The sequence below is a fragment of the Poecilia mexicana genome, unplaced genomic scaffold (assembly GCF_051168715.1).
Source record: "Poecilia mexicana isolate PSO_F unplaced genomic scaffold, ASM5116871v1 scaffold_14, whole genome shotgun sequence".
NCBI classification, from domain to species: domain Eukaryota; kingdom Metazoa; phylum Chordata; class Actinopteri; order Cyprinodontiformes; family Poeciliidae; genus Poecilia; species Poecilia mexicana.
The window spans coordinates 16,414,417-16,440,763 of NW_028263383.1; the positions used below are offsets into that span (position 1 = coordinate 16,414,417).

Below are 26,347 nucleotides of genomic sequence, written 5' to 3' on the forward strand. Positions count from 1 at the left end.
ATCCGTTTCCACTTTGTTCAGAAACGATTGCAAAACGTCAGGCTTGAGGATCAGACGGCAAGACCTGAGCGACAAACCAAACATATGGGGGGGGAAAAAAGAAGCAACTTTAATTATTTAATTTAGGATGACTTAAAAAAAAAAAAAAACTTAAATGTTCTAGAGGTGGCAGTTTTCTTAGCTGCTGTTTTTTTCAAAAGAAAGAAAGAAAAAAAAAAAACAGCGTCTGCAAAGAGAGGGCCGGAAGAGCAGAAAGAGAGCGCCTGTGACTGTTAAACCTCTTCCTGTGGTTGCATCACGTGGCGGTGGAGGGTTCAAAAGGAGGGAGCTTCTTCTTCTTCATCCACTCCTTGGACAGACAAGAAGACACCTGCGAGGTCGGAGGCGTGGGGGGAACCGTCGATTTGAGCACAGACCGAAAAAACTGACAAAAAAAAAGCTAGCAGAAAAGCAGGGTGAGGTAAAGTATGAGGGATGATGCTGTTTTTCCATTTATTAGTTGAATCCTGATTAATGGAAGAAGTGTTTTTATCTCTCAACTGAGTTTTTTTTTTTTTTGCTTTCTTGCTTCTTAAAGTGTTTTGTATTTTCTTTCTTTTATAAATGATTCTGATTTGTCTTTTAACAAAGTTAATTTTGTTTTTTACTAAAAACATTTAAAACGAAAACGGTTTGGTTTGATAAATTTGTACTTCACAGCTAAATGTATCCGCATGATCTCTGAAGTTAGCTTACTTTCAAGCCAATGGACTGATATTTGGAGTCTGTTTTAACCCCACTTTAACTTCTGAGCGCACCGACTCGCTCGGACAGAAAAGCTTACTCATGCCTCACAAAATGGCTTCCTCGAGATAGTGCTTCCTCTGATGGTTTGCTTCTGATATTTGCTTTAAAACGGCTGTAAATCAGAAAAACGGCGGGCGGGGTTCCTTAGACTGATGATTTATTTTATTTTATTTTTTTATTTAACCGCGTTTTCTCTGCAGTTTGAGACGCTGGCAGCCTCATTTGCATTCGAACCAGCTGTCTGTGGCGGTAGGCGACGCATGTGAACGTTTTAAAACAAATCAGGAAGTGAGCGCCTTCTGGTTTCGCACTGAAGCAGTTGAGCAGTGAGGTTTCAGGCTGGCAGACTTCAGAGGTTGGGGGAGGGAGGGAGGTCGGTTTGCAGCTGCGCGAGCGGCTACAGGTGCAGAAGAAGAAGTGGGAAGTGGAAGTGGACCGAAGACCGGAGAGGAGCGCTTGGATGTACAGTGCAGTCATCCATAAAGTAGAAAGCACTACTAAACTCCTCGCCAAAGTGTAGTGTTTCCTACTTTATGGATGAGTGTACTGTTGGCTTCAGGGAGAGCCCAGGGGCCCGGCGGCGTCACCCAGGAAGTCGGCGAAAGAAAAGAGGAAGCTGCTTCGGCTCGCGGGGCCACACGTTACCCAGAGTGTCACGGCAAGTCGGTTCACATGGGCAGAGTGTGGCGCCGAGCGGAGCGAGCTCCTCTTTGTTGTCTCCACCTGTTTGGAAACAAAACGTGTGCATGGTGAATGATATGCAGTCTGTACGCTGTGAAATAATAAAGATGAACTGAAGAAAATAAACCCTGTGTCACGCGTTTCTTATATTTTTCAAACAACACTAGTTTGTTTTGTTTTTCTGTGAAAATATACATATTTTATTTCAGTAAAAAAAAGATCCATATTGAAAGAATTCACCACATTTTCAAGTCAAGAAGTCCTTAGTGTACTACAGTTTTGGGTAATAGTCCGCCAACGACACTGTTTGGACATGCAAAAAAAAAAAAAAAAAAAGAAGAGCAGCAAAATAAAATCTGAAAAATTCTCAAAATATATACAGATAAGCTTCCAGAAAGTGTAGTAAAAAGAACAATAATAATAATAATAATAATAATTATAATAATATATAAAAAGGTTCATCTTACAGTGGTTTCAAACAATGAATGTAGATAAGGAGAGACAGAAAGATTTTCTGCGACGTATGAAAATAATGAAATTATAACGCATATCCCACCGGTTCGTTACAGTATATACACACACACACACACACACACAGCTTCGCTCCCGCTGAGGCGTCGACACGGTTCACATGTCTGCCTAAAACTGAAATGTGAGAGCAACGAAAAAAAATAAGGCCGAACACGGGTAGAACATGCATGCGAACGTCCTGTAAACAACATATTAAGACTAAACAAGGTCTTCATGTAAGGCTAGAAATGATCATCTGAGCTAAAAAGAAAACAAAAAAAAAAAGAAATGTATCTACATGGGTCTCAGTCGGAGCCAGTCAGCAGAGGAGCCTCTCGTGTTGCTAGGCCGCAGACGCGAGGACCAGACTGGTGCGTTAAAGGCCGTTTAACACATTACAACTATCAGCTGTACATTTCGGCAACTTTCGGGAGCGTCCAACCCCTTGTTAAAACACAAAAGAAGAAAAGAAAAAACACAAACGAAAAGCATTCAGTACTGCCTCTGGCTTGCATCTATCCCGGCTATTCAACATCTAACGTGTCTTTGACGAACCACTTTTTCTGTTTTTTGCTCTTGGCATCGTCGTGCTCCCTTTACGAAACCAGGAGAAATTGAAACATTCACAGAGCGAACCCTAAAAACAAAACAAAACATAAAACAGTCTGGTAAATCATGCTGTTGGGAATATTCCGTCTCTCTCGTAAGAAAAAACAAAGAAAAGCGAAGCACCTAACGTTTTGGCATATTCTGCAGCTTTACCACAGCCAGAATGAACAGGTGCCTCAGCACCGAAAGGAACCCAGCGATGAAAAACCTGAGGAGCCGCCTGGCAGCCCTGCGCAGCAGAGACGGAGGGGAGAAAATCAGAGTGAGCGTCGCAGGTGGGGAAAAGTAAAAAAAAGGGGGCCTGCTTTGCACATCTGCACTCAAGATAAACACTTCAATTACAGCTTTAGCTTTAATAAAGCTGCAATAAGCCCTACACAGACAACACAACATGGTTCTAACGCTCTAACACGGCATTATGTATTGCTAAAGTCAAGCTAGTCAGCATTGCTAACCACACTGCATATGCTAATCATCGACATTTACGTTGAAACACTGCAAGCTGGAGGTGACGGAGGTGCGGAGTCTGTCACAGTACAGCAACACCACAAGCCTTCGGTGCAAACGCTCTGCTTCAGTGCAGATCCAGGAAGTGATGCTCCTGCTAGCTAACATTTAAGAAAAAAGAAATAAAGCATGCTACATTCAAATCAGAATGAACCGCTGACGTCTGACAGACGGCTCGCTGTCCCTTCAAATGACAGTCTGCCCTTTGGAGGAGAGTTAAACTGTAACAAAGTAACGACAGTGTGGGTAATGTGTAATAGTGAGATGCTAAGCAAATAGGATGACAGACGAGTCGGTGTGCGTTAGAGGATCGAAGGTAGGAAGCGTCAGTAGTAGCTCTGGTTTCCTCCGCATCTGTTGCACTGTGACAGCAGAGAGAACTCGGTTCATCTTTCTCTAAAAGTGTTTCTATTACCTTCTCTCAGCTCATTTAAAGAACACTGGAGATTTTAGTGCTAACTGAATGTTAGTTTGTAGTAATAATCACCAGATGCATGATGTCTGGATGCTGCAGATCTGCCTCGTTCTCTCTAACACACCCTAAACATTCAGGCCATCAGGATTTTTTTTGTGTGTGTAAGAGAGAGAAAGGCATCTCTGCAATATATATTTTATTGCAGTGGCCTCACAATGAAAAGTTTTAAATTGAGTAAATACCAACTGGTTGTTTTTTTGTGAATGTCCCACCCTCACAAACGCATGCAGAGTCTGATGAGCTGCCAGAAGCTCGGGCATCATAAACATTTTGAGATTTTATTTAAAAATCGGGTGAGAACATACGGGCGACACAGAGGTAAAGTACTCAAATTAAAACTTGGATTTCCATTTTTTTTGTGTGCGTGAGAGAATGTGCCACTGCAATAAAAGCTGAATTCATTTTAAGACTTTTTATACCTGCAGGGCCTGAATATACGCCTACATCTGCACCTACGCTCACATAGACAGAATCTAGAGGCTGATGATGAATCTAGCTCCAACTGAAACTAAGTAACTATTTCATCCTGTGGGGCTCGGCCACGTTGACCCAATAATCCCCACGTTGGCTACAAACGCGTCGATTCTAGGGAAACCAATGAAACGGTGGCATGCTTTCACATTCATTCAAGAGCCCTGCTGCCTACGACGGCTCTGAGCTCACCGGTTAGCTTCACGCGCAGTGCTAACTACTACAAATAAATACGATTTTGTACAAAATAACACAGAGGGAGAACAGAGATAATATAACTCCACCCCATCAGGATGGATAGTGCATTTTTAAAACAGCCGGAACAGGGAAAAAAAGAGCGAACTTGCTGCTTCTTTCTGTCGGCTTCAGATAAATAAGGTGGCACCAGCAGACGAGCGCTACAGCTAACGTCGACCAGGCCGTCTGGGTGACGTCTGGTCCTCTAATCGACACTGCTCGGCATTAAATAGGTCTAAATCAGTCTTGCGTGTTGGTACGTTATTGCTGCGTCGTTTAACTGCGACAAGTCGATGAAGCGCAAGAATTTAGAATAAATATCTGCGAAGTTTGCTCAGCTCGACATGCACGGGTACATGCTGCAAGCGGATAGTCTGCGTTGCCGAGTCCTCTAATGTTTTCTCGCTGGTCTAAGGCAAAAGTTTGATTACTGACGGTTAACGCATCAGTTAGTTGCGAACAGCATTGATTACCACATGAGCCGTAACAGTACAGGCGGAGAAAAGTGCTTTAAGCGTGAAACGAGTGTTCCGAGTCTCATTGTTTCTTGCTGGATCCCAGCTTCTTGAACAGTTTCTTGCCTTTGGAGAAAAATCCTTTCTTCTTCTTGGCCTGCACGGCCGACGCCGAGGGAGCCGGGGTGTCCGGAGGAGAGGAGCGGACCTCCGCCGCAGCCGGATCGGGAGCAGGGGTCGGGTCGGGGGTCGGACTCGCGGCGGCTTCCAGCTGCGGCTGCAGGTCTGACGGCTCCATCCTGTTCGGGGTCGAAGGTTCGAGGGCTGGGGGACGCAAAGCCTCTTCTGGCGCGGAGGAGACCGAATCTCGCGGCTCTGAAGAGGAGGCGCAAGTATCCTAGCAGGGATAAAGCCAAGCTTTAGATGATGAGGTGTATATTCTTACGGTTTGTACTGTACTTCTGGAGGGAGTAAGGTTTAGAAGGAAGACTGTAAAAGGAACAACAGGGCAAGGATAGATAAACATAGATAGATACAGATGTAGAGAGAGACAGAAATAGATAGATGGCAAGTAGTGAGGTAAATATAGAGAAACAGATAAGAGAAAGATGAGAGAGATAATTGTAGAGAGGGCGACACTTTATTTATCCCGGTGGGGTAAGATGCGTTGGTGGAGGATATGAGGAACTACAGAGGACCAACTGAAGACACTTACGATCAAGTCTCAAAGTGTACAGATCGTTTTTGCTTCTGCAAGAGGCCATGCAGGACAGAGAGGAGATGCAACAGGCAAAAATCAGACAGAGCCAGAAAACAAAAAAAAGTAATCATGCGCTTCCACAGCGTAAATAGGAGACGGCGATTTTTCATGCTACTGATTTGAAAAGGTGGGCAATAAAAACGAAATCTTTACTCATGTACAGATGGACTGAGGTACCTGTAAGTCTTTCCTGGGTTCTGGTGCCGGTTGGACACTGATCGGTTCTGGAGGAGGAGGAGGTTCTTCTGGGAAGGCTTGCAGGAAGTTGGAGGGCACCAAGCCTCTGTGTCCGTTCAGCTCTCCCTGAAAGAGTCGATGATTTGGGTTCTCTCAAAAAGTCAGATGGCAGTCTTTTTTATGACAAGGCTGCGTGACGTCAGGGAACCATTCAATGGTGATTTTAACGATTCTAACTGCAAAGACATTATTAATTACCAATAACCCAAATATTTCTGACGCTTTTCCTTCTCTGCTATTATTACAAAATTATCCATGAGCTGCAGCGTCTCTGACTGACGCGCACAGAAATGTTCCCATGACGACTGCAACCTGATGCTGTTTTTTGACCTCATACATGTAAATTCATCTTTTTTGATTCCATAAAGTAACACCACAGACTAACTATAAGTTAATTTAACTATAAAATTGTCTTATTTATAAATATTACAGCTAGAGCGGAACTATTGCACATTTTCTTTTGCGCAAATGCTTACATAATCCTCCTGGCTGTTGTACAACTTCCTTCCTTTGGCATTTTCTTTTAATGCCAAAGGGCTCTAAAGGAGCTAAAGTCGACAACATAGAGACGCCTCCCAAAGTTCGGAGTTTCGAAACTTACGTAGAAGAACCCGTCTTCGTCCATGTCACCAAACACGTGTATGATGTCTCCTGCGCTGAAAGTCAGCTCAGCCTGAACAGAAGTTTGACACAGAGGGTTCGCCGTTACTGAACGTTTTAGACGCGCGGCGTGGGAAGCAGCCGCTCACGCGCAGGTCGAACCTCTATGTCGGTGTTGGGGGAGCTCTCTCGCGGATCGTAGTCAAAGATGGCGACCATCCTTCGAGCCCCGGAGGCCGGTTTCCCTGCTGCGGCTCCCGGAGCAGCGCTGTGGCTGGGATCTGTGGGCCACACGGTTCAATCAGAGCCGTTATCGAAGGGAATCAGGCAGAATGTCTGTCAGCCTCGCAAACACACAGCTCTCGTTTGTTCACGTCGGACTCTCAGCGTCGTCATGCTACGCTGAGGAAAATTCACTCCACTGCACAATTCACAGCAGGAAGAAACAAGAAATTAGTAATGGGTGTTAGAATTTTCTACTTCTGCTGTGAAGTCAAATCGAACATGAATATGGACACAAGCAGAAACGGATGCAGATTTAAGCATGCCACCTGAACTGAGAAATGAAAAGAAGACACACGAAGAATTAGTTGACATTAAGACCCAGTTGGCCGTTCATCCGCGCCCGTCGTTGCAGGTTTGTGGAGGGCAGAGGTCATTGGGTGGGAGGTGCAGTAAACCCTGCTCAGGTCGCCAGTCTTTACCAAGGTTTCTGCAGGTTTCACCAACTCAAATTTAAGACATTTTAATACCATTTTGAGAACTTCATGAAAAGTTAAGTGAAATTTCTGTGATCTTCTGCATCTCTTGGCAGCAGCTTTGGACTTCTCGCATGACCTACAACCTAAACTCCCATAAGGCCAAGCTGTGTTGCACAGAACGCATGTAGCATTGTCTGGGTTGGCAACAGAGTCGAGTCAGAGGCGAACTTCATCCAGCCAACTGCTGACATATTTACCCATGATGGAAGCAAGAGCCTAGTTAGCTAGCAAGTATTAGCAGACTTAACCCCCCACAGAGACACAGAATCCAGTGAGCGATGATGTCTTCACACAACTCAAACTTTTGTCTTTTACAAAAGAAAGTCTCTTTAGAAAAAAAACCTATATAGCCACGACAAAATTAAAATCGTGATTAACTTACATTTTCTTTAATAAATATAAGACATTTCAAGGCCTTGATTTCAGATTTATGAATTTAAAACTTTTTAAGAATGCTTAAAAAGTTCTACATTTTGAGTTTGCCTTCTGCTTGGAGGCAAACTCCAAGCAGAAAAAAAACCCAGGCTGGCATTCAAAACCTGCTACTAACGGCTTCTCCCTGCAGCCCTAGTTGATCGTCTTACTGCTAAAATTGCTTTCAGCAGCTGAAAACTGCCGTTTGCAAAACATGCTTTGTATTTTCTGAACGTCACAATCAGGCAACCTATAATAAAAACAGGCAAATCTGAGCTTAGCGTTTTAAGCTGCTAAAGTAGTGACATTATACTAAGCAGAAAATGTGGAAAACAAAACAAAACAAACTGCAGGTAAAGCATGCAGCGCACACGGAAACGCCGTCTCATCATGCAGGCACGCCGGAGCTGACGACAAACCTTGACTGGAGGAGTCTATGCTCTCCTCCCAGAGCGCCGCAGACTCCACTGGGGAGACATGAGGTGAGGGGGAGAAAACATAAGCAACACTTACGCAGTCATTTTGAGGGACTGAGTGAGATTCTGTTTGAAGTCAGACCAGCTTCACACAGAGAGTTAAAGAGTTAAACAAGCAGCCAAATGCTTGGCTGAATGTCACTGAATTCTCTTTGGTCACGTTAACTCGCATTCTGGTTCAGTCATGGATTGTTATGCGACAGGCTGACACTAAAAGGTGCAAAAACTGCAAAGTGGGAGTAAAAGGATACTTAAGGATGGTTTTCATATTCTTTAACAAATATCTGAAAATTGTGGAAAGAATTCACTCAGATGCTCTGAGCGAATTTCACAGGATTTACAGCTGCAGGTCTTTGGGGTTTTTTCCTCCATCAGCACTGCTTCCCCCCCACATTCTTCCTTCAAAGTAGTTCAAGTTCTCTCTGTTTGGATGGAGTGGAGGCAGCAGCAGGCCTCACCACGGATTCTCTATGGGATTTATGTCTGGACTTTGACTATCCCATTTGGTCCATCACTGCAGCTCAGAGAACAGTCTTTAAAACACTGCTGACAGTTTATAAATCTCTGAACGGTTTAGCACCCGAAACACATTAAAGATCTGCTGCTGCTGCTGTAGACCACTCAGGTCTTCTGGTTCTGGTTCTGCTCTGGATTGCCAGAACCAAACACGGAGAAGCAGCATTCAGCTTCTGTGCAGCACAAATCTGGAACAAACTTCCAGAAAACAGTGAGGCTGCTGAAACACTGAGTTCCTTTAAAACCCACCCGTTTAAGTTTGCTTTTGATTTATATTAACTAGATAATTGATCTATATATTTGATGTGTAGTTTCTGATTATCTTGATTAAGGAATTTGACAAATTAATGTTTATTAATTTATTTGTTGCTGCATGATGTAAAGAGCTTTGAAGTGCCTTGCTGCTGACATGTTCTAATCTGAACAAATGAACTTGACTTGCTGCGCACAGAATAGCATCTCCACATCATGATGCTGCCACCTCCGTGCTCATAGTGAGCGACTGCTTTGTGTCGGTCCGGCACATAAAATCCCGACAGACACAGAAGTTTGATTCGGCTGTGACAGACAGCCAGAGCGTGCAGACGCCGCGATGGAATCGAGTTGCGCTACGTTGTCTGTGTGAAGCTGGCCACAAAAGACGTGAGAGTGGGTTGACACGAAGTTACTGGTGGAGATCAGACGGCACAAACGTTTCAATCAGTGATAATGAAATTGATTTACAGCAGACTGAAATGTTCTGGGGGCTTATTGGTTAATCAGCAACACCATGTGACATCCTGTGTCAGTCATATTACACGACTGAGAAAATAAATCAGCAACCCAAACAGTGGAACTCTAGGTGCTGAGTATAATAATATATGTCCTAAATGTTAGCCGTTTTTTTTTTTTTTTTTTAAATCCCTTGCAGCGGCTGAGCAATAATCAGCAACTGAAGGAAACGAGACAAATGTGAAGAAGACAGAAAGAAGCAAACCAGAGAGAAGAAGAAAGGAGAGGTGGAAGCCGCAATCTGCAGCGAGACACACCTTTCTTGGATCGTCTCGGTTTCGGCGGTGGAACAGGGCGACGCGGAAGCTGTGCATATGTGCGAGTGCCTTAATGAAGTTTTAGAGGCCAGAAACAAATAAAAGAAATGAAATAAAAAAACAAACAAAAAACAGGAAACACACAGATGTTTTAAAAGAGCAGCCCAGACAAAAGCTGACGATGAAAAGCCAGCGAAGAGCCACGTAGACGGTGACAAGCAGCAGAACACACAGCAGTGAGAACGAGTGGAAGTGAAAAGGTTTTTTAAAAAAAAAATCATCTGCAAGTACGGCTCTGGGTAGAAAGCAGGAAACAGAAGCAAAGTGTTAGTTTGATTTGTGCTGGTTTTCTTTCCACCATTCACCACAGACAAACACTGACTCATTTTACTCTTCACATGCCTGCAGAAAAAACCCCCAGTACTTAAAAAAAAAAACACACAAATGGGGTTAGGATTTCCTTCTCTGTAACAGAGAACATAGATTTTGTGTTCAGTTACTTCAGCTGATATTGTGAAGTCTCCTTGTGGCTCTGGGTGAGGCAGAAGGCCACAGACTACATGGAGCTTCGTTGTTCCTCCATTGTGAAAAATATGTGATTTTCATTTTCTTTTATGAATTCAAATTATGATACCGTAAGAGAATATTCCATTTGCTAAAATCTATTTTTAAAAAATAGAACATGGCGCCAGATTTTTTTTTTGTCCTGTCTTCTGAGCAGCTGTTTTTTCACTTACCACTTCAAACATGGAAAGCAGTGACTTTATGGAACATCAGTACAGTCGACACATTACAAAGCAGCAGTCATGAAGCGGGACTTGAGCACGTTGTCACATACCGATCTTCTCCATGGAGGCAGCCGTGGACAGGAAGCCCTGCTGCAGCAGCTGCTGCTGGGTCTCCTCGTCCTCCACCTGGATCTCAGACACCATGTTACACGGGACATAGCCCAGACGGCCACCTGACTCCCCCCGGTAAAACCCGTCCGCGTCTTTCTCTCCGTAAACCTTGGATGAAGAGAGAGACAGAAGATCTGCTGCCACTTTCTACATCGGACTTTATTTAAAGTGGGAGTATAATATGTTTTGGAGGTGCATAGTGCCATTATATAGCAAAATTAAGTAACTATGTTACCTTCGGTTGTTATAGAAATGCTAACTATGTCAAATATAACTTCAGAATTTGACGCCTTGAAATTGGGTATCTGTCTCTTTAAGAAACTCTTGCTCTTTCTGAAACGCCGCCTTCGAGAAGTCATTACAAAGTCGCTCCTCTACTAACCCTTTAACAACGTTTTATCCGGCGACGCACTGGGAAGTAGCTCGTATAATCAGAACAGCAGAAGTGCAGTTCGGACAGGTGTTTGCTAAATGCTCCTGGCTAGTCTGAAGGAGCTGGGAGGGGGAGCTACTTTAGACTAGAAGCTTGGAAACTGCAGCTCAGAGGAGGTGCTGCGTATCAAAGGTGATGCTAGATGGACCCAGGTATCTTGCACAGCTGAATGGTTGCCAAGGAGATTAAAGGATTTCTCAAACATGAACGAAAGAATCAGAGTAACACTTCAGGTATGTCTTTGATGAGATAACGACATTATAACACAAAGTAAAGCTCAAAAAAAGTCAATCTTACATAATACCGCCCCTTTAAAAGTTCAGGAGGGACTGAGGAAGCTGCACACTTACTTTGATGATCTGTCCTTCGCTAAAGGGCAGCTCCTCCTCTGCAGCATCAGGATTGGGAGACATGGTGACGGGATCATATGGAAAAAGTGCCACAAAGATGCGTACGCCGCCGTCTCCTTTTATCTTTGGAGGTTCACCTGCAGGGACACAGTCATCACGACACACGTCCTGAAACGGGCTAAATTAAAAATTACCTACATTAAAAATATGATCCACAACTAAAGTCAGCTTCAAGTCACTGCTGTACCTCCCTTCAGTCAAACATAGACATATCTGCTAATAACATGTTGTGTTCCACCCTCATTTGCTCCGACATATTAGCAGATGCTGTGATACTTGCACTTCTGATGGATTCTCCTGAGTCGGGTTATTTTAAACTCGCACTTCGGAAAACCCTGTGTGGTTTATAAAATGCAAATAATTTTGTGCAGGATCCATAATGCAACCATACAAACATTTCAAAGCTTATATGAAAGGTGCATCTAAGCACATAAGACTATAAATATAAAGTGAAAATTCCTTCAGGGAAATTTACAGACTCATATATTTCAATCATTTGCATCTGACTGCTGAGTTGAATAACGGAAGGTTTTTGCACAAACATCAGCAGATTCAAGTGCAGTGTTGAAAACCCAAAGAGACATAAAAAGCAGGATAGCAGAGCAAAGAAGCTGCATTCATGTTCAGGATCTGCACAATTCAGCAGCAGCCCACTGTAAGGAGCCAAACCATAGTTTCTTCAGCGGGATATGTTGGAGTCAAACTGCTGCTGTACTGACGCTGCAGAGTTATTCAAGCTGACCACAGGGTCGGATTAATCGCAATTAATCACATCTAAATTCAAGGACAGGAAGGACAAAATAAGCAACATTTTAAATTCAAACCCCAATTCTTTTTGCTAAATTATTAAACAAATAATTTACCAGCAAAATATACGACAAATATCTCTGTTGTTGACAGATGAGTTCAACAACAGAGATATTTATTGTTTTCCATTTAGGTTATTCAGCCGTCAGACTGAACACAAACGTGTTTCAGGAACTCCTGATGACTAATGGAACTTCTTTGATCAAATAATTCACTAGAAATATGGCCTGTGGACGCTGACATTAACAATGGTGACGCCTGTGCTGTTGCCCTGTTTAGTCCATTTCAGTCAAACTCTAGTTTGATTCCCTGGAAGTTTGGTTCGTTTGGAAAAGTGTGAATGCATCAAACTCTGATGCCGACCGGAGAAGCGAACTCCAGTCTCTCTGCAAACTTACGTCTCAGTTCGGTTGAGGTGAACTCTGGTGCGGTTTGAATGAATATGTGGATGCAAACGGACTGGAGGCCACTCAAGAAAGCAGGAAGTTAACTACAGCGCAGGGCATTCTGGGTAACTACAACCAAAACAAACGCACCAGCGTAAAAAAACAGAGAAATCCTACAGCTGGTAAAATCTCACACCACTACATTTTGGTTTACATTTCGTAAAGAAGGAAGTTATGCTTGCGTCTTCTTCACAGGCTTTTAAGTCGTTTCCTTCAGTGGTTCTTGTTGCAGCGCCACCACAGGCGAGGAGGGGGAACAGGTTTGTCACAGTGTTTGGGTCGTTTGAGATGCTGCAGTGTGAAAGCGAACCAGTCTATTGAATCATCGGGTGAGAAAACACCCTGTTTGTGTCAACATTTCAAATGCAATAAATTCTGTGTAATTAATTAATCAAAAATCAAAATCTTGACCCTAGTTAGAGTAAATGTGTAACAAATTAATACATAATGCATTATTGATGATATTCTATGTTATTGAGATGCACATTAACATTGCTTAGCTTCACTGAGCGTTTGTGCACCTCCCCCACCGGCTAACTGCGGCGCTGCTACGAGCCAACTTGGCCCAGCACTTGTCCTTAAAAAAGGTAATCAAGCTAAACCACTGATCCTAAGCTGTGTGAGCCTTTCGACAAACGTGCACTTGTTCCTGATCTGCAGCCGCTCATCGGAGCAAACAGTGTTTGACCCAAACCAAAAGTCAATTATTCACACTGTGGCCTGCACTGTAAAATGAAAAACACATCTGCAGACAAGCGCTTGTTGCTCAAGACGCCACAGATGATGCAAAAAAAGCTGATTATTTTAGCAACGCTGAGTGTACCGAGTATAAAACGGAGCGCAAGACATCAGCGTGGCAGTGAAAGAGAAATTCTGCAGAGCTTTAAGCTGAACTCGTCTCATTACGGAGGCAAGAATCACGAGCAGACTTACTCGCACACTTTCACATCCTTTACTGATCTCTGAGCTACAAGGACAGAACTTCAGTCTGCTGCCTTCCTCTATCTGTACATGTGTGACATAAACACGAACCAGAAAAGGGTCAGGTTTCAGACTGATTGAGCAGAGAGTGAAGAAAATGCGGTGGAGGGGAAAAGGAGTGGAGGGCAGAGGAGGGGTGTTGCACATCTCTAATACAGGCAGCTTCTTTGCTGGTTAATCGAGGTTACTATTTTAATGTCTGTCACTTCCTCCTGTCATGACAAGCCACTTTGGCTTAAGCTGGTTCTCAGCTTAGCAATCTCCACAGCACCTTCTTCTCCGTAACACCACCCTCCCTCCTCGTGGCCCTCCCTTAATGCACAAGGTACTAATCCGACAACCTTCATGTGAGAGAGGGGGAGGCTTGCCAGCTGAAACCACTAGCATGTCAGGATCTCTCCATAAACTTCCACCAAACCCAGGAAGGAGGGAGGAGCTGCCGACCTTTGTGCTGCCTGGCCTGCGAGCTCATCGGTCTAGAAGAGAGCTCTGCCTGGCCACCTCTGGATGGGCCCGCCACAGCTGGAGGGATCTGACCGGGCTCCTGTTCAAAACAGAAATAAAACAAACAAATATAAGTAAAATTCAACACACAAACCTGCCTTTTGTTTTAAGTCAGCACTGGTACAGGGTTCGTACGCTTTTCTCACAATAACATTCAAGCACTTTTCAAGCGTTTTCAAACTTTTCCAGCACCGCACTTTGGAGATAAAAACGATAAAAATGAACCAAACAGACAGTTTCAATTCACTGCTACATGATATCATTTACTGCAGTTATTAAAATGCCTTGCAACATTATTAATAACTTTGCTATGTATTTTAATATCGCTATATTAAAACTTAATTTTTATGTTTTCAAATTTCTCTCACACCTGACTGATCCGAGAACAAAACGATAATTTAACATAAAAATCCAACAATCCAATAATGTTGTTTAACGTATAAAAGAGAAGCCTACCTTTATTTCAGTGATCAAAAAGCCATTCAGCCATTAGGAATAATAAATATTCATGATACTGAAACAATGTGAACAAATCGTGTTACCTTCCTGCTCATATTAAATGCTTAAACACAATATGCAAAGAAAGTTAAAAGTTCAATCAAGAAGAGTTTAGTCTGATTTAAATCCAGACGGCGAGAAAAAAAAAATAATTTTTCTTTTGTTTTTTAGGTGTATGAAAATATCTGGTTTAAGCTGTGAACAAAGTTTTCCATATTAAGGCTTTAAATCAAAGTTTGCACTTTATTAGAAAACTGTGCAGTTTGAATACGGAGCACTTTCCAAACCACCTAGTTGAAATTCAAGTATTTTCAAGATTTTAAGCACCAGCATACAAACTGTTGGTGACACAATGAGAAGAGCTTGTAATGAGTTACAGCTAAGAATGAAAACAACTTGACTTTAGGTGCTAAAGAAATTGAATAAATTAAAGAATCTTTTAGCAGAAAGACACATTAAAGCGACGCATATAAAGTAAATAACTTTTTTTTTTTAGGTAGTTTTTAGACAAAGCCTGGGTGTTAATGTGCTGGAAAGTTGCACAACTTAAAGAGCGATTCCACAACGCTGCTGGTAATGAAGCAGGCTTGTTTCTAGTGAGAGGAGGTGAGGTTATCCTCTGAGGATCTACACAGCCACGGGGAGAGACTAGACTGGGTCAACACAAGGACGACATCCACTGCAGTTACCGCTGCTTCGGCCTTCAGCCCCCTGCGGTGAGGCGGCTTGCCGTGCTCCGCCGGAGGCCCCTCGACCCACCACTCGGAGCTCATCTGCTCCAGCACCACCTCCCCGCGCCCGTACTCGGCGGGCTCTTCGTTGTCCGTGCCGTACTCCACGTCGATCTCCGTCGTGCGGCCGACCGGCGACCTCACAGTCCGCACCGTCTTGCTGACCGGGTAGGGTCTTGGCGGGGTAGGGCCATGGTCGGGGCTCTCCACGGCGGCGGTGGCGGCAGCCATCTGACTCCGGAGCATGGCCTCCCTTCTAAGGCGGTCCCCTAGCCCTTTGAGCAGCGCTCTCTCTTTGATAGTGGGGGTGAGTTTGGGCGGACAGCGGGCTGAGACTCGCCTGGTAGCGGGACTCGGATACAAGCTTTCGTCCTCGGGATAATTTACAGGGTCGACCGTGTCGGCGTAGCGCACCCTGTGCTGTGTCTTCGTCTTGACCTGCGGGGGATCTTGTCGGACAGAAGGCTCTTTGGCAAGTGATCTGGGATCCCTGTTGAAGTGGTGGTGGTGGTGCGGGATGTGTGGGTCGGGGGGATGCGGGTAATGGAGATGCTCAGAGTCTCTAGGAAGAATGGACCCTGGCCGAGGCTTGCTGCGGTGGAGTAAAGGCTCTTCCTGACTGCTGTCCTCCTCCTCCGTCATCTCGGCGATGCTGAACAACTGCTTGCACTGTGGGACCTGAGGAGGCAACTTAAGGATCCGTTCCAGAACATCCTCGTCGCTGTCCGGCGTCTCCAGTTTGCGTGACTGCAGCGGTCGCGGTCAAACACGGGAGTGGTAAAGGTGTGGAGTCAAATAATTACCGTTATCCACGGGAAAATTATTTAATAAAGACGTTCAGGCATGCAAAGAGAAAAGAAAGAAGAATAAAAACAACAAAAAGGGTTACAAACAGACACATACGCAACAGAAATTAAAACGTGAGCATGAAAGGGACCCATTATGCAAAATTCACATTTTGTACATTTAAATTTTTTCCCTTTCCGTGTCAACATCTTCTGAAATCTGTTAAAAAGTTACACATTTTTTGGATTCTGGAAAATGAGCCGTTTCAAAAACCTCCCGATTGTTAAGTCACATTCAATGGGCACTGTGTGTTAACACAGCAATCCCAGCAGAGCTCAACCCGTTACCTAGCAACCCCAGCATGTTTGGTTAGGTGGTTTCACCTCTGTGTGTGCTGTTCAATGGCTGGAAAAGACAAGTGTTTGGTTGCTGACTTACAATCCGGAAACCACTTGCTATATTCTTGTTGGTTGGGTAAGAGGCTCCACTTTTGCTTTTCAAAGATGAATGGTTGTATAAATGCTCATCTGTTTGCAGCCATTTTCACATGCGAGTGTAAACATTGAGTTGTGGGGGTAACGTGGCCAGCAGTGGCTTATTGGCCAGCAGTGGCTTATTCAGATATATATATATATATATCTATATCTATATATCTATATCTATATATCTATATATATAGATATAGATATATATATATAGAACCTATCGTAACCTTTTCAAGGAAGCATAAGAGGTCACCTTAAACAAAAAGAAGCACGCTCACACTCTACAAAAAAGACAGAAGTCGTAGAGCCTATGCAACAGAGGATACATACATTAGTAATGAATTTCTTTACCCTGTTGGCTCCCACTGCGTACCCCCTGGGCTGTGCTTCTCCCAGGTGGTCCGAGTAAAGCTCTTCCTCCTCCTCCTCCAGGATATCCGACAGATCCGAACGGCTGTTGTCCGCATGGTAGTCGCTGTGAGGCTCCATCAGGCCTCTGCTGTAACTCTGAAGGAAAACAGCAGCACGTCAGCCAATCTAATGAGAATTGTCTGTCGTGAATTCTGCTGCTTCATGAAAGATGTAACCATTTTAGCTCTAATACTTTTAAGTCACTCTGCTGTAGCTCTGGCTACATTTAAACACATAGTATGTCTTTTTTTTACTAAATTTTGGGGGTAAAAACTGTTGAAAGTCATGAGCTCAGAGGTGTATAAATATATCTTTATGTAAAAAAAACAAATAATCAGAGCCTACCTGCTGCCTACTAGAGTAAGCCGGCTCCTGGTCTTGCCTCAAGAACTCCTCAATGGACACCAGCCGAGTGTTCTCCGGCTCCTCCTCCACCTCCGACTCCAGCGGCGAAGTGCTGGGTGGTCGCAGGACATTAGTGTTCTGCGGGTTCAAGAGGTCAACGATCGGGGCTTTAGGTGGACTTGCGACGCGCTCTGGGGTCCCGAGCTTGGCACAGGGGTCCTCGATGAACTCTGTGATGGATGGGAAAGGACGTATCGTCCCGGGACTGTCGGCGTCTCTGCGGAGATCCAACGCCGCCGCCACAATCTCCACTTGAGCAGGTGGAGGTGGCGTCGCCACTGCTGGCGACGGCTGAGGTGCTGCGTTGACGGGGGAGGCCACATTAACCTGAGCAGGGGAAACGCAACGTTTTATGATAACATCTGTTAATGAGGAGAGCCAATTTTAAGTTTCAGTGGCTGCTCGTCAATCAGATGCTTCACACCGGTATTTCGCTCCAATTAGCATTTTATGTGCTTGATGTTCAGGGTTCGGACGCTTTTCCCACAGTAAAATTAAAGCGTGGAAGTTTTCAAAAACCTTTCCAGTGAAAGGAGATAATAGCAAAACAAATGAACTAAAGAAATAAAAGAGTTTCAATTCACTATTGTATAATTTATTATCGTTATTAGCAATGTCTTGTGATTGTATATACATTCTACAGCAGGAACGATTGAAACAAAACATATTAAAATGTTTTGTTTGGAATCGTTGCTCACACACACACACTGACACACCTGATCGATCAGAGAACAAAAAAATAATCCCCCAATTTCAAAAACGTTGTGTAGCGCATAAAAATAAGCTAACCTTTATTTCAATGACACAGATCAATAAGTCATTGAGCAATCAGGAAGTAATAAATATATAAAAAATATATATACATATATTCGCTCAAGTTTCCTGGCATTTAGCCAATAGAAGTAATCTTGCTAATTCAATTGATAAAACAAAGAGAAGTTTATTGAAAGGGCCTTTTTTGTTATTTTTAAATGTCTGGTTTCAACTATAAATAACATTTTCTAATTGTAGGCTTTTAATCAAACATTAGATTTCACTTATTACAAAACTGTGCAGTCAGAATATTAAGTATTTTCAAGAGCTTTACATGAAAATCAAGCACTTTCCAAACCTTGAAAACACCCAATTGACACTCAAGTGAGTTCAACAATTTCGAACCCCAGACGTCAGATTTTCATTCCCATTGTATCGATCAAAAGTTGGCAGAGTGAGCGTTACCACTGGAGGAACGGCGGAGGCCACGGGTGAGAAGGCCTCGCGCACAGTCAAGGCAGCAGCAGAGGTCGGGTCGGCCCAGGCTTTCACATACGAGGCAGATAGCAGACGATCTTGTGAGTGGAGAGCATGAGGCAGGTTGGCAGCGGCCTCCACCGCGGGGCCGTGCCTCTGTGTGCCTGACGGCAGAGTGTTGGGCAGTGCAGAGACTTTGGCAGCAGAGCTTCCATAAGACAGAAGTGGGGATAAGTTACTGGGGGCTACTGGGGTGCAGGGGAGGTGTGGCACAACTGGGGCGGTCGGAGTCGGGCCTGCCATGACGGCGGCCAGCTTGGAGGGCACGTTTACTGGGAAAGAGTCGCAGGATTCCCCGTGGGCAGACATGGTGCGAACGGTGAGCTCCTGCGCCGCCTGGAGGGCTTGGATCTGAGACGGGCCCAGCAGAGCGCTGCCAGCTGTCGGCGACGCCACTTCCAAGACCTTTTGACAGCAAGAGTGTTAAAATTCAGACTTCGTACGCTTTTCCCGCAGTGAAATTCAAGCACTTTGCAAGCATTTTCAAGGTAAGTTTTCAAACTTTTCCAGCACCAAACTTTGGAGATAAAAAACAATACAAAAGAACTAAAAAATTCTCCCTTACAATGTGTAATTTATTACTGCTACTAGTAATATGTAGTGATAGTATTCTATATTCTACAGCAGGAATATAGAATATAACAATTTTATGATTTGAAACGTCTTTCTTACTCACTCTATATACCCGACCCTAATTTAATGTAAAATATATAAGCTGACTTTTATTTCAATTTCACAGATCAAAAAGTCAATAAGCCATTAGGGAATAATAAATATTTATTGTCCAAACAAATCATATTAAAGCTCAAATCAAGTGCTTAAACACAATATACAAAAATAAAAAAAACCTGTACTCACTAAGTTTTCTGGCCTTTAGCAAATAGAAATAATTATAAATAATTTAAAATGGCCTAAAACATGAAAAGTTCAGTCTGATTTAAGTTCAAGTAGTGAGAAAAAAGAAATGCTTGTTTTTTTTAATTAGGTGCATGAAAATATCTCATGTAAATAATCCTTTCCAAACCAAGTTAAGGACTTTGCACAAACGCTTCCCAAACCTTGAAAATATTTATATTCAAACATTTCAAGCACCTGTGTGAAAATCAGCAATTCACACTCATTACATGATTATTGAAACTCCTTGCCTTCTTCTTGTCCGCATAGATGGTGTATCCAGTGACCCGGACTCCGTTGGAGGTGCCAGCAGCGTCTATGGTGACGGGCAGCCAGCTGATGAGAGCGATGCCGGGAGAGGGACCGGGCTCCAGCTGCACGTCCAGCGGAGCGTCGGGGGGACCTGCAGCGATTAAACGCGTTACGCCCCGGGGAACAGCAAACGTGGTATCAAGACTCATGTTTCTGCACTAAAAGCAGGACAAAACAGAGGAGCGACTCTCTTAACAGTGGGTAAACAACACTAGTAAGCAGCAGGCTAGCCATCTAAATGCACAAGAAGGATCCAGATACCTGAATTCCCAGAGTGCGCGCATGGAACTTAAGCAAATTTGACAGATTGTTTTAGAGAAATGTGACTCAAACCGTTCAAGAGTTGGCAGAAGACAAGAGGAATGTGGCACCAAACACAAACCGACTTCAACAACAAAACAGCAGCAAAGACAAAAGCTAAGAGATAATAAAAATCTGCTTCTTAAAAACCATTTTCTCAGACTCTTACATTAGACAGTTGGTTTAGTGAAACATGTGAAACAGGCTTTGCTAAAATCATATTAATCTTACGGGATAAATCAATCAGTCTCAATTTTATCAAAAGTCTTTCCGGGGAGCTTAAACTGTGTGAAATCTATTCTCAGATTCTTAACATTAAAACTTCAAATTTAAGCTGTATGGTTATGTTGGATGTATTTACTGAAGAAATGTGTTATTATAACTGACAACTTTTTTTCTTTTTACACATTTCTTGATTTCAGACACTGAATAAAGTTAAATAGGAGAAATTCTACAAATTATAATTGGTGACCGTCAGCTATTGTGGGCATAATTTAAAGAAATGAAAGAGCTTGAAGAAAAGCGTTAAGGTAAGTCTCTGTGGTATTTATCATATCATATCTCCTTTGAATTCAGCAGAATATCAATATTCCAAAAATAAACGAGTAAATGTTGTTCTAAGTCACTGGCAATTGCAGCCTAAAAAAAAAAAGAAACCAGTTATGTGAGCTGAATGTATAGCGGCTATAAAACGAGTCTGGTTTTAGTGATGCATGCGAATGCACCCACACTAAAAATCGACAGCAACTGAGTCTTTAATTTCTGAATGAGTTCTTTCTTTCAGCTCTTCCATGAATGCTCCCTGCCTACAGATGACAGATAAATTATTGGATGGACACCAGAGACCTGTGTCACCACTGATGTGTCGGAATCTGAATTACGTAATTACTTCACAGTGGGATTATTGTTAAAAAAAGCAGTATAAATTCTTAATCTGGATCAAATGTTTGAGCTAGACGATAAACACAGAGGCTTCCATGTGCCAAGGGTTACATTATTTTGACTCGATTGCTCAATGGGGAGGGGACAAATTTAAAACGGCGTGATGCATTTGGTCCTGACCTGCCATCAGCGTGCTGAAGCTGACGGTGGCGCTCCTGTGTTCCCGCCGCTCGGCAGGAAGCTCCCACGGAATTCGGTGCGGCCGCGCCTCCACTTTGGCCGTGTACTGCAGGCTGGGCGAGAGGTTATTGAGGCACAGCGAGTAGCAGCCAGCCTTCACCAGCTCACACTCCTCATCGTTCAAGGACACAACGTGCACATAGTTACTGTTGCTGGGCAGCCAGGTCAGGTTGGCGGACGTGGCGGTAACTCTGTCCACGTGCAGCTGCGTGGGCGCCACGCAGACGTCCCGGCCGACCAGCATGCTGCAGCGGAGCTGGTCCGACACGCCCTTCTCCGTCAGGCTCTGGACCGACACCCGGTAGGCTTTGAGGTTGACGTCGAGCCGCTCCAGCACCGCTTTGGTCTGAGCGCCGAAGGGCACATTCAGCCGCAGCTCCTGGTCCACGTACACGTTGTAGCTCCACACGTTGCCCCAGCCGGCCGGCACCAACGGGGGGTCCCAGCCGATGATGATGCTCTTGGCAAGCTGCTTGATGAGGGTAAGTTTACGCGGGTAAGGCACAACGTCCACTCCCATCTCCTCCAAGTCCAGGTCCAGGCCGTTGGTGAGGGGGGCCGGGACGGACGAGGTCGACACCGCGTCCGGGAGGACGGAGGCGGGGCCGGAGGTGGCCGACGCCTCCATCCTTTCTGAGACGCCGGCGCCCAGGTGGAGGTGGTGCTGGTGGCTGGCACTGTGCAGGCTGCTGTCGAGCAGGGAGTTGTGCGACACGTCGCCGGTCTCTGGGTGCTGCGCGCTCATCACATCGTCGTCTGACACGCGTTCCACGAAGTTGGAGGGGACCAGCCCTCTCCGTCCATCCATCAGCTCACCTGGACGAAAGCGACGGTTAAACGTTAAACATCAGGTAAAGTCAGGAACATGAAAGGAGCAGTATTAAGTATTTCCCAGGCACATGGTTCCATTTTAAAGTTGTTATTAAATTGCTATTGATATCAATTATGACTTAAAAGAAATGTGGTTTTGTAATTTAACCCCTTGACATTACGCTTCTGCCTCTTTAAAAAGTCCTGATCTTTCTGAAACTCCACCTTTAGGAAGTCATTACAGCATTGCTCCTCTAGTAATCCTCTAACAACGTTTCTACCAGCGTTGCACAGAGAAGTAGCTCATATAACGAGTTCAGCAGATGCACAGTTCTTCCAAGGGTTTGCTAATTGCTACTGGCTAGTCTGAAGGAGCTGAGGGCGGTGTCGCAGGGAAAGGGTGCTCTTTGAGGTTGAGGCTTGGAAATTTTCACATTAGAATGAAATTATTACCAGTAGCATGACTTTGAAACGGTTGAGCAAACAACATATTGTTACCTTCATAGAAGCCGTCGTCATCCATGTCGCCGTAAACGTAGATGTATTCCCCAGCGGTCAAAGGCAGCTCCACCTCAGGGTTGTCATTCGGCCCATCGTAAGGATTATAACTGCGACGGATAAAAACATCTTAATGTTCAACGTTTATCTCAACAAGCTGTTGATGCAGTAAAAGAAACTGTGTTTACTTACCTGTATCTGGCAATAAAAACCTGAAGCTTTGCTGCTCCCCTGCTGGCTGTGTACGGCGCCGGGGCCACATCGATGTCCAACTCCTCAACTTCACTGGCTGTGTCCACCTGAGGGAAACAAATAATGCTTAGAATGGGTAAAAGTAAAGGGAATCAGTAATCAACACCTCCAAGGTGGGCTATTATGCATTTTCCAGTGCAATTTTATAGTACACTCAAGTCAGTAGCTCACCATCAGTTGTTATGAAAATGCTGTTTGTATCGTAACCACATCTGACCGATTAAAATCCGTGTCTGTCTCTTTAAAAACCTCCTACTCTTTCTGACACTTCGCCTTCAGCACGTCGCTAAAGCAGTGCTTCTCTCCGTGCCGCCGTCCTTTGAAGCCGTTTACACCCGTTTCTAGGAGCTCAGCAGATGTGCATTTCCACCAGGTGTTTGCTAATTACTGCTGCTGCTAGTCTGAAGGAGCTTAGTGAGGGAGGTGCTGAGGTGGAGGTTTAAGGACACAGACAGCACATTGAATTAGCAGGAGTTAAGGCACCCCAAAATGGTTGCCATGGGACGGGAGACTCAAGGGTTTCTCAAAACATGCATAAATGAGCCGAAGTAAGATGTTTTACATACATTTCTGATGTTGGAATATCTCTGTAACATGATATGAAGCTAAAAAATTTGTTTTTGCATAATACTACCTTTGTTTGGCGAATCACACTGGTACGTTTTATATGAGACAACTGCATATTAGTTATCTATGCGAGTTATCTAGAAATAACAACCTGGCTGTTTAGAGTTGACTGTAAAGGAAACCACTGTGCTCAACTGCGAGTAATTACAGGAAGTGAAGCAAAGACAAAAAACAGGACGAAACGTAACCCGAGTTTACTTCCAAGGTTCACAATCTTATCAACAGACTGAAAAATAATCTTATTGGATCTACTTTGCCTGTACCACTTTATCTGACATTTAGAAAATGTCTTTTTGCAAGGCTAAGCAGGAAGAGCTTTCATTTTTTAAATTAGTCACTAACCAACTTGATACCTGACGTCTCATTTTAAATAGTGGCAGCAATAAAAGATGCTGTATTTGTAGTTCTGTGGGAGATAATCACCCACAACTACTACTGTATAACCTTCATAATCCACAGTGCCGAGTGGATAATCTCACTAAATATGAGCTTTGGGGGCTGACGGGTGGCGAGATAAACAGACCACCAACATGCAGGAACCGACTCTGTAGAGCCTAAGCAGCAATCCCCAAATATCTATCGGATGTGTGTGAGCAGAAGTAGGACTTGCATAATCAGCTGTGCTCCGTGCTTGCGTCAAATGACAGGCGGAACCTTTGTGTTTGCACGTTTCTGGCACGTCAGTAAATCTGACGCACAAGCGACATCTGCAAATGACAGCGATGGGCGACAAAGAGCTGCTGTTCTTGGCCTGCAGGGGGTTAATTTTTGCTTCAAAAAGATTATCTGATGGGATGCTGAGGAAGACTACTGCAGTGTGTACGTTGCGCTAAAGTAGTATTTTTATAAAAAAAAAAGTTCCATGAATGATTAGGAGATCCTTAAACGCTTGAAAGCTGAATGAGTACGAAGGACTAATCTGATGGCTGAATACCTGCAGCTTAAAAACAATGCAAATCTTTATTGTTGGGTTCATATGTCTATTCATACAATACTTTAGCAATAATATAGGTTTTTAAATTGAAATGTCAAAATATGGTTTGATTGAAATGCAATTAATTGCAGATTAATTAATTAATTACCAACCCTCCAATGAGTCCCACCACTAGTTTTAATTTAGCTTCACAATTTTTAATTCGAAAGATTATTAATGAAAAGTAACTGAGATGGAACATAAACACATTTTAGATAAATATATTTACTTTTCAAATGAAGTACAAATGACAGATATTTTAAAGTTAATGAGTTGCAGCCTGAAAAATCCTAAATATGTAAAAGTTTTGCTCTTTTTTTAGTGCTTTCACACTTGCAGGCAAACTGGAAATAACTGCCTTGCTCAAATGAACATCAGTAAGTGGCAGAGGAGGGAGCTGAAGTCAAACTCACAACTTTCTACTAGGAAAGCCCTGGTGACTTACAACCAGTTATTCCAGGTGGAATAAAGAAAGAAAAAAAAAATCCTTGCAGTTTACTGGTGTCATGTTAGACACATTTAACGCTCTGAACCAGATTTACTTCATGCGGTTCCCGTTGATCCGTTTTGCTTCACTGTGAATCTACCAGAAGTTACGACGTCAAAACTGAATAGAAGGTGCCGGGTACCTCGTGCGTCGGGCTCGATTTGTGCGGACTGAGGTGGGTGTCGGATTTGGGGGTGAGGTGCGTGGTTTCCGACTTGGAGGAAGACCCCGACTTGCTGACGCTGATGGCGGGCAGCTCTCGGTGCTTGGTGACGGGCGAGCGCTCCACCCTGGAGAGTCCTGCTGCGTGCGGCGTGGACCCCCTGCGCAAAGCGGCGGCCACATCTAGCAGGAGAGAGAGGGGAAGAGGATAAAACACATCCGTGCACGTTAACCCAGTTGTCTGCGACCTGCCAGGTGGGTGAGATCACTGGACGGCATGCAGGCAGCTCAAGGTTGAACATGGCTGATTAAAACGGTGCAGGGGGGGGGGGAGAAAAAAAAAAGAAATCCAGTCTCCATCTGTCTGAGGTTGGAGGTCATGCTGCCTTGTGTCGCCGTGTATCACACCAGCCGTGTTAAGGGGCTTAACAGGTTCTAGGCTCCACAGACGTTTAAAACGCCGAGCGGCGACTCTCGCCGGCGTGTGATGACGGGGAAACAAGAGCAGGGCCCGGCAAGCGACGGCGGTGCGGGTGAGATGACGGATCGGAACGTGCCGTGCTTTAAGTGACAGCGTGACGAACGGAGACGGAGAGCGTACCGAGTGGGTCGTTACCGTCCGGGCAGGAGAGAGGGTCACCTCCCTCCAGACTCCAGAAGGCAATTTCGCCCAGCGACACCATGTCCAGTGTGCCGCCAGTGCAGTCTAAAACACATAGAGAGCACAGAACAGCATAAAGACACCGGGCAACGTGGTGGGGACGCGGAGAGACGAAAGGAGCGGAGCAGAGAAGCAGCTGTGGCTGGAAGTAATGTTAGAAAGACAAAGACACACACAGAGAGAACGACAAGCGATTATAAGGATACACATTACTGACAACAGCAGCCATTGCAGCAGTAGTGGGTGCCTAAAATAGATTTAAGACAAGCAAAAGTAAGAGATGCAAAAATCTTAATTGGTAAACAGAATCCACCTGCGTCTAATTTATTCTCAGCATGACTGCAGCTGCTCTGTGAAGGAGAATCAAGAACACAGCAGACAGGTTAGGGAGAAGATTAAAGCCTCGCTAAGGGGCGTTGTTGATTCAACATCGATCCGATTCAATGTCGCTTTAAATCCTTCGATACTAATTTAGTAATAATTCCGTATTATTGATTGTAGGCTTTACTTATTCCTTAGTTTTTCCTGCCCATATTAACAACCCTGGTGGTATACATCACCATCATGATAGCAAGGTGACAGCAACGGTAGCACCACAAGACTTGTGCTCAATAAAGAGCATAAAGGTTAAAATATGAGC

The 26,347-nt window shown here is 44.2% G+C and overlaps 1 protein-coding gene across 1 annotated transcript in view; it reads right to left on the reverse strand.

The window, feature by feature from the left end:
- Positions 1 to 1,634: 1,634 nt before the first annotated feature.
- The window catches only part of tspoap1 (TSPO associated protein 1), a 66,926-nt gene continuing 42,213 nt past the window's right edge, over positions 1,635 to 26,347 (reverse strand). Inside the window, exons 15-31 of the mRNA XM_088012276.1 lie at positions 25,648 to 25,752; positions 25,027 to 25,229; positions 22,738 to 22,844; positions 22,546 to 22,655; positions 21,178 to 22,053; positions 19,755 to 19,906; positions 18,538 to 19,014; positions 17,260 to 17,646; positions 16,855 to 17,010; positions 15,191 to 15,979; positions 13,944 to 14,043; positions 11,206 to 11,342; positions 10,362 to 10,530; positions 6,491 to 6,609; positions 6,330 to 6,401; positions 5,669 to 5,794; positions 1,635 to 5,128 (exon numbers count right to left, since the gene is read on the reverse strand). Of these exons, the coding sequence (XP_087868402.1) occupies positions 4,814 to 5,128; positions 5,669 to 5,794; positions 6,330 to 6,401; positions 6,491 to 6,609; positions 10,362 to 10,530; positions 11,206 to 11,342; positions 13,944 to 14,043; positions 15,191 to 15,979; positions 16,855 to 17,010; positions 17,260 to 17,646; positions 18,538 to 19,014; positions 19,755 to 19,906; positions 21,178 to 22,053; positions 22,546 to 22,655; positions 22,738 to 22,844; positions 25,027 to 25,229; positions 25,648 to 25,752 (4,400 nt within the window). The 3' untranslated portion in view covers positions 1,635 to 4,813. The remainder of the gene's footprint in view (positions 5,129 to 5,668; positions 5,795 to 6,329; positions 6,402 to 6,490; positions 6,610 to 10,361; positions 10,531 to 11,205; positions 11,343 to 13,943; positions 14,044 to 15,190; positions 15,980 to 16,854; positions 17,011 to 17,259; positions 17,647 to 18,537; positions 19,015 to 19,754; positions 19,907 to 21,177; positions 22,054 to 22,545; positions 22,656 to 22,737; positions 22,845 to 25,026; positions 25,230 to 25,647; positions 25,753 to 26,347) is intronic.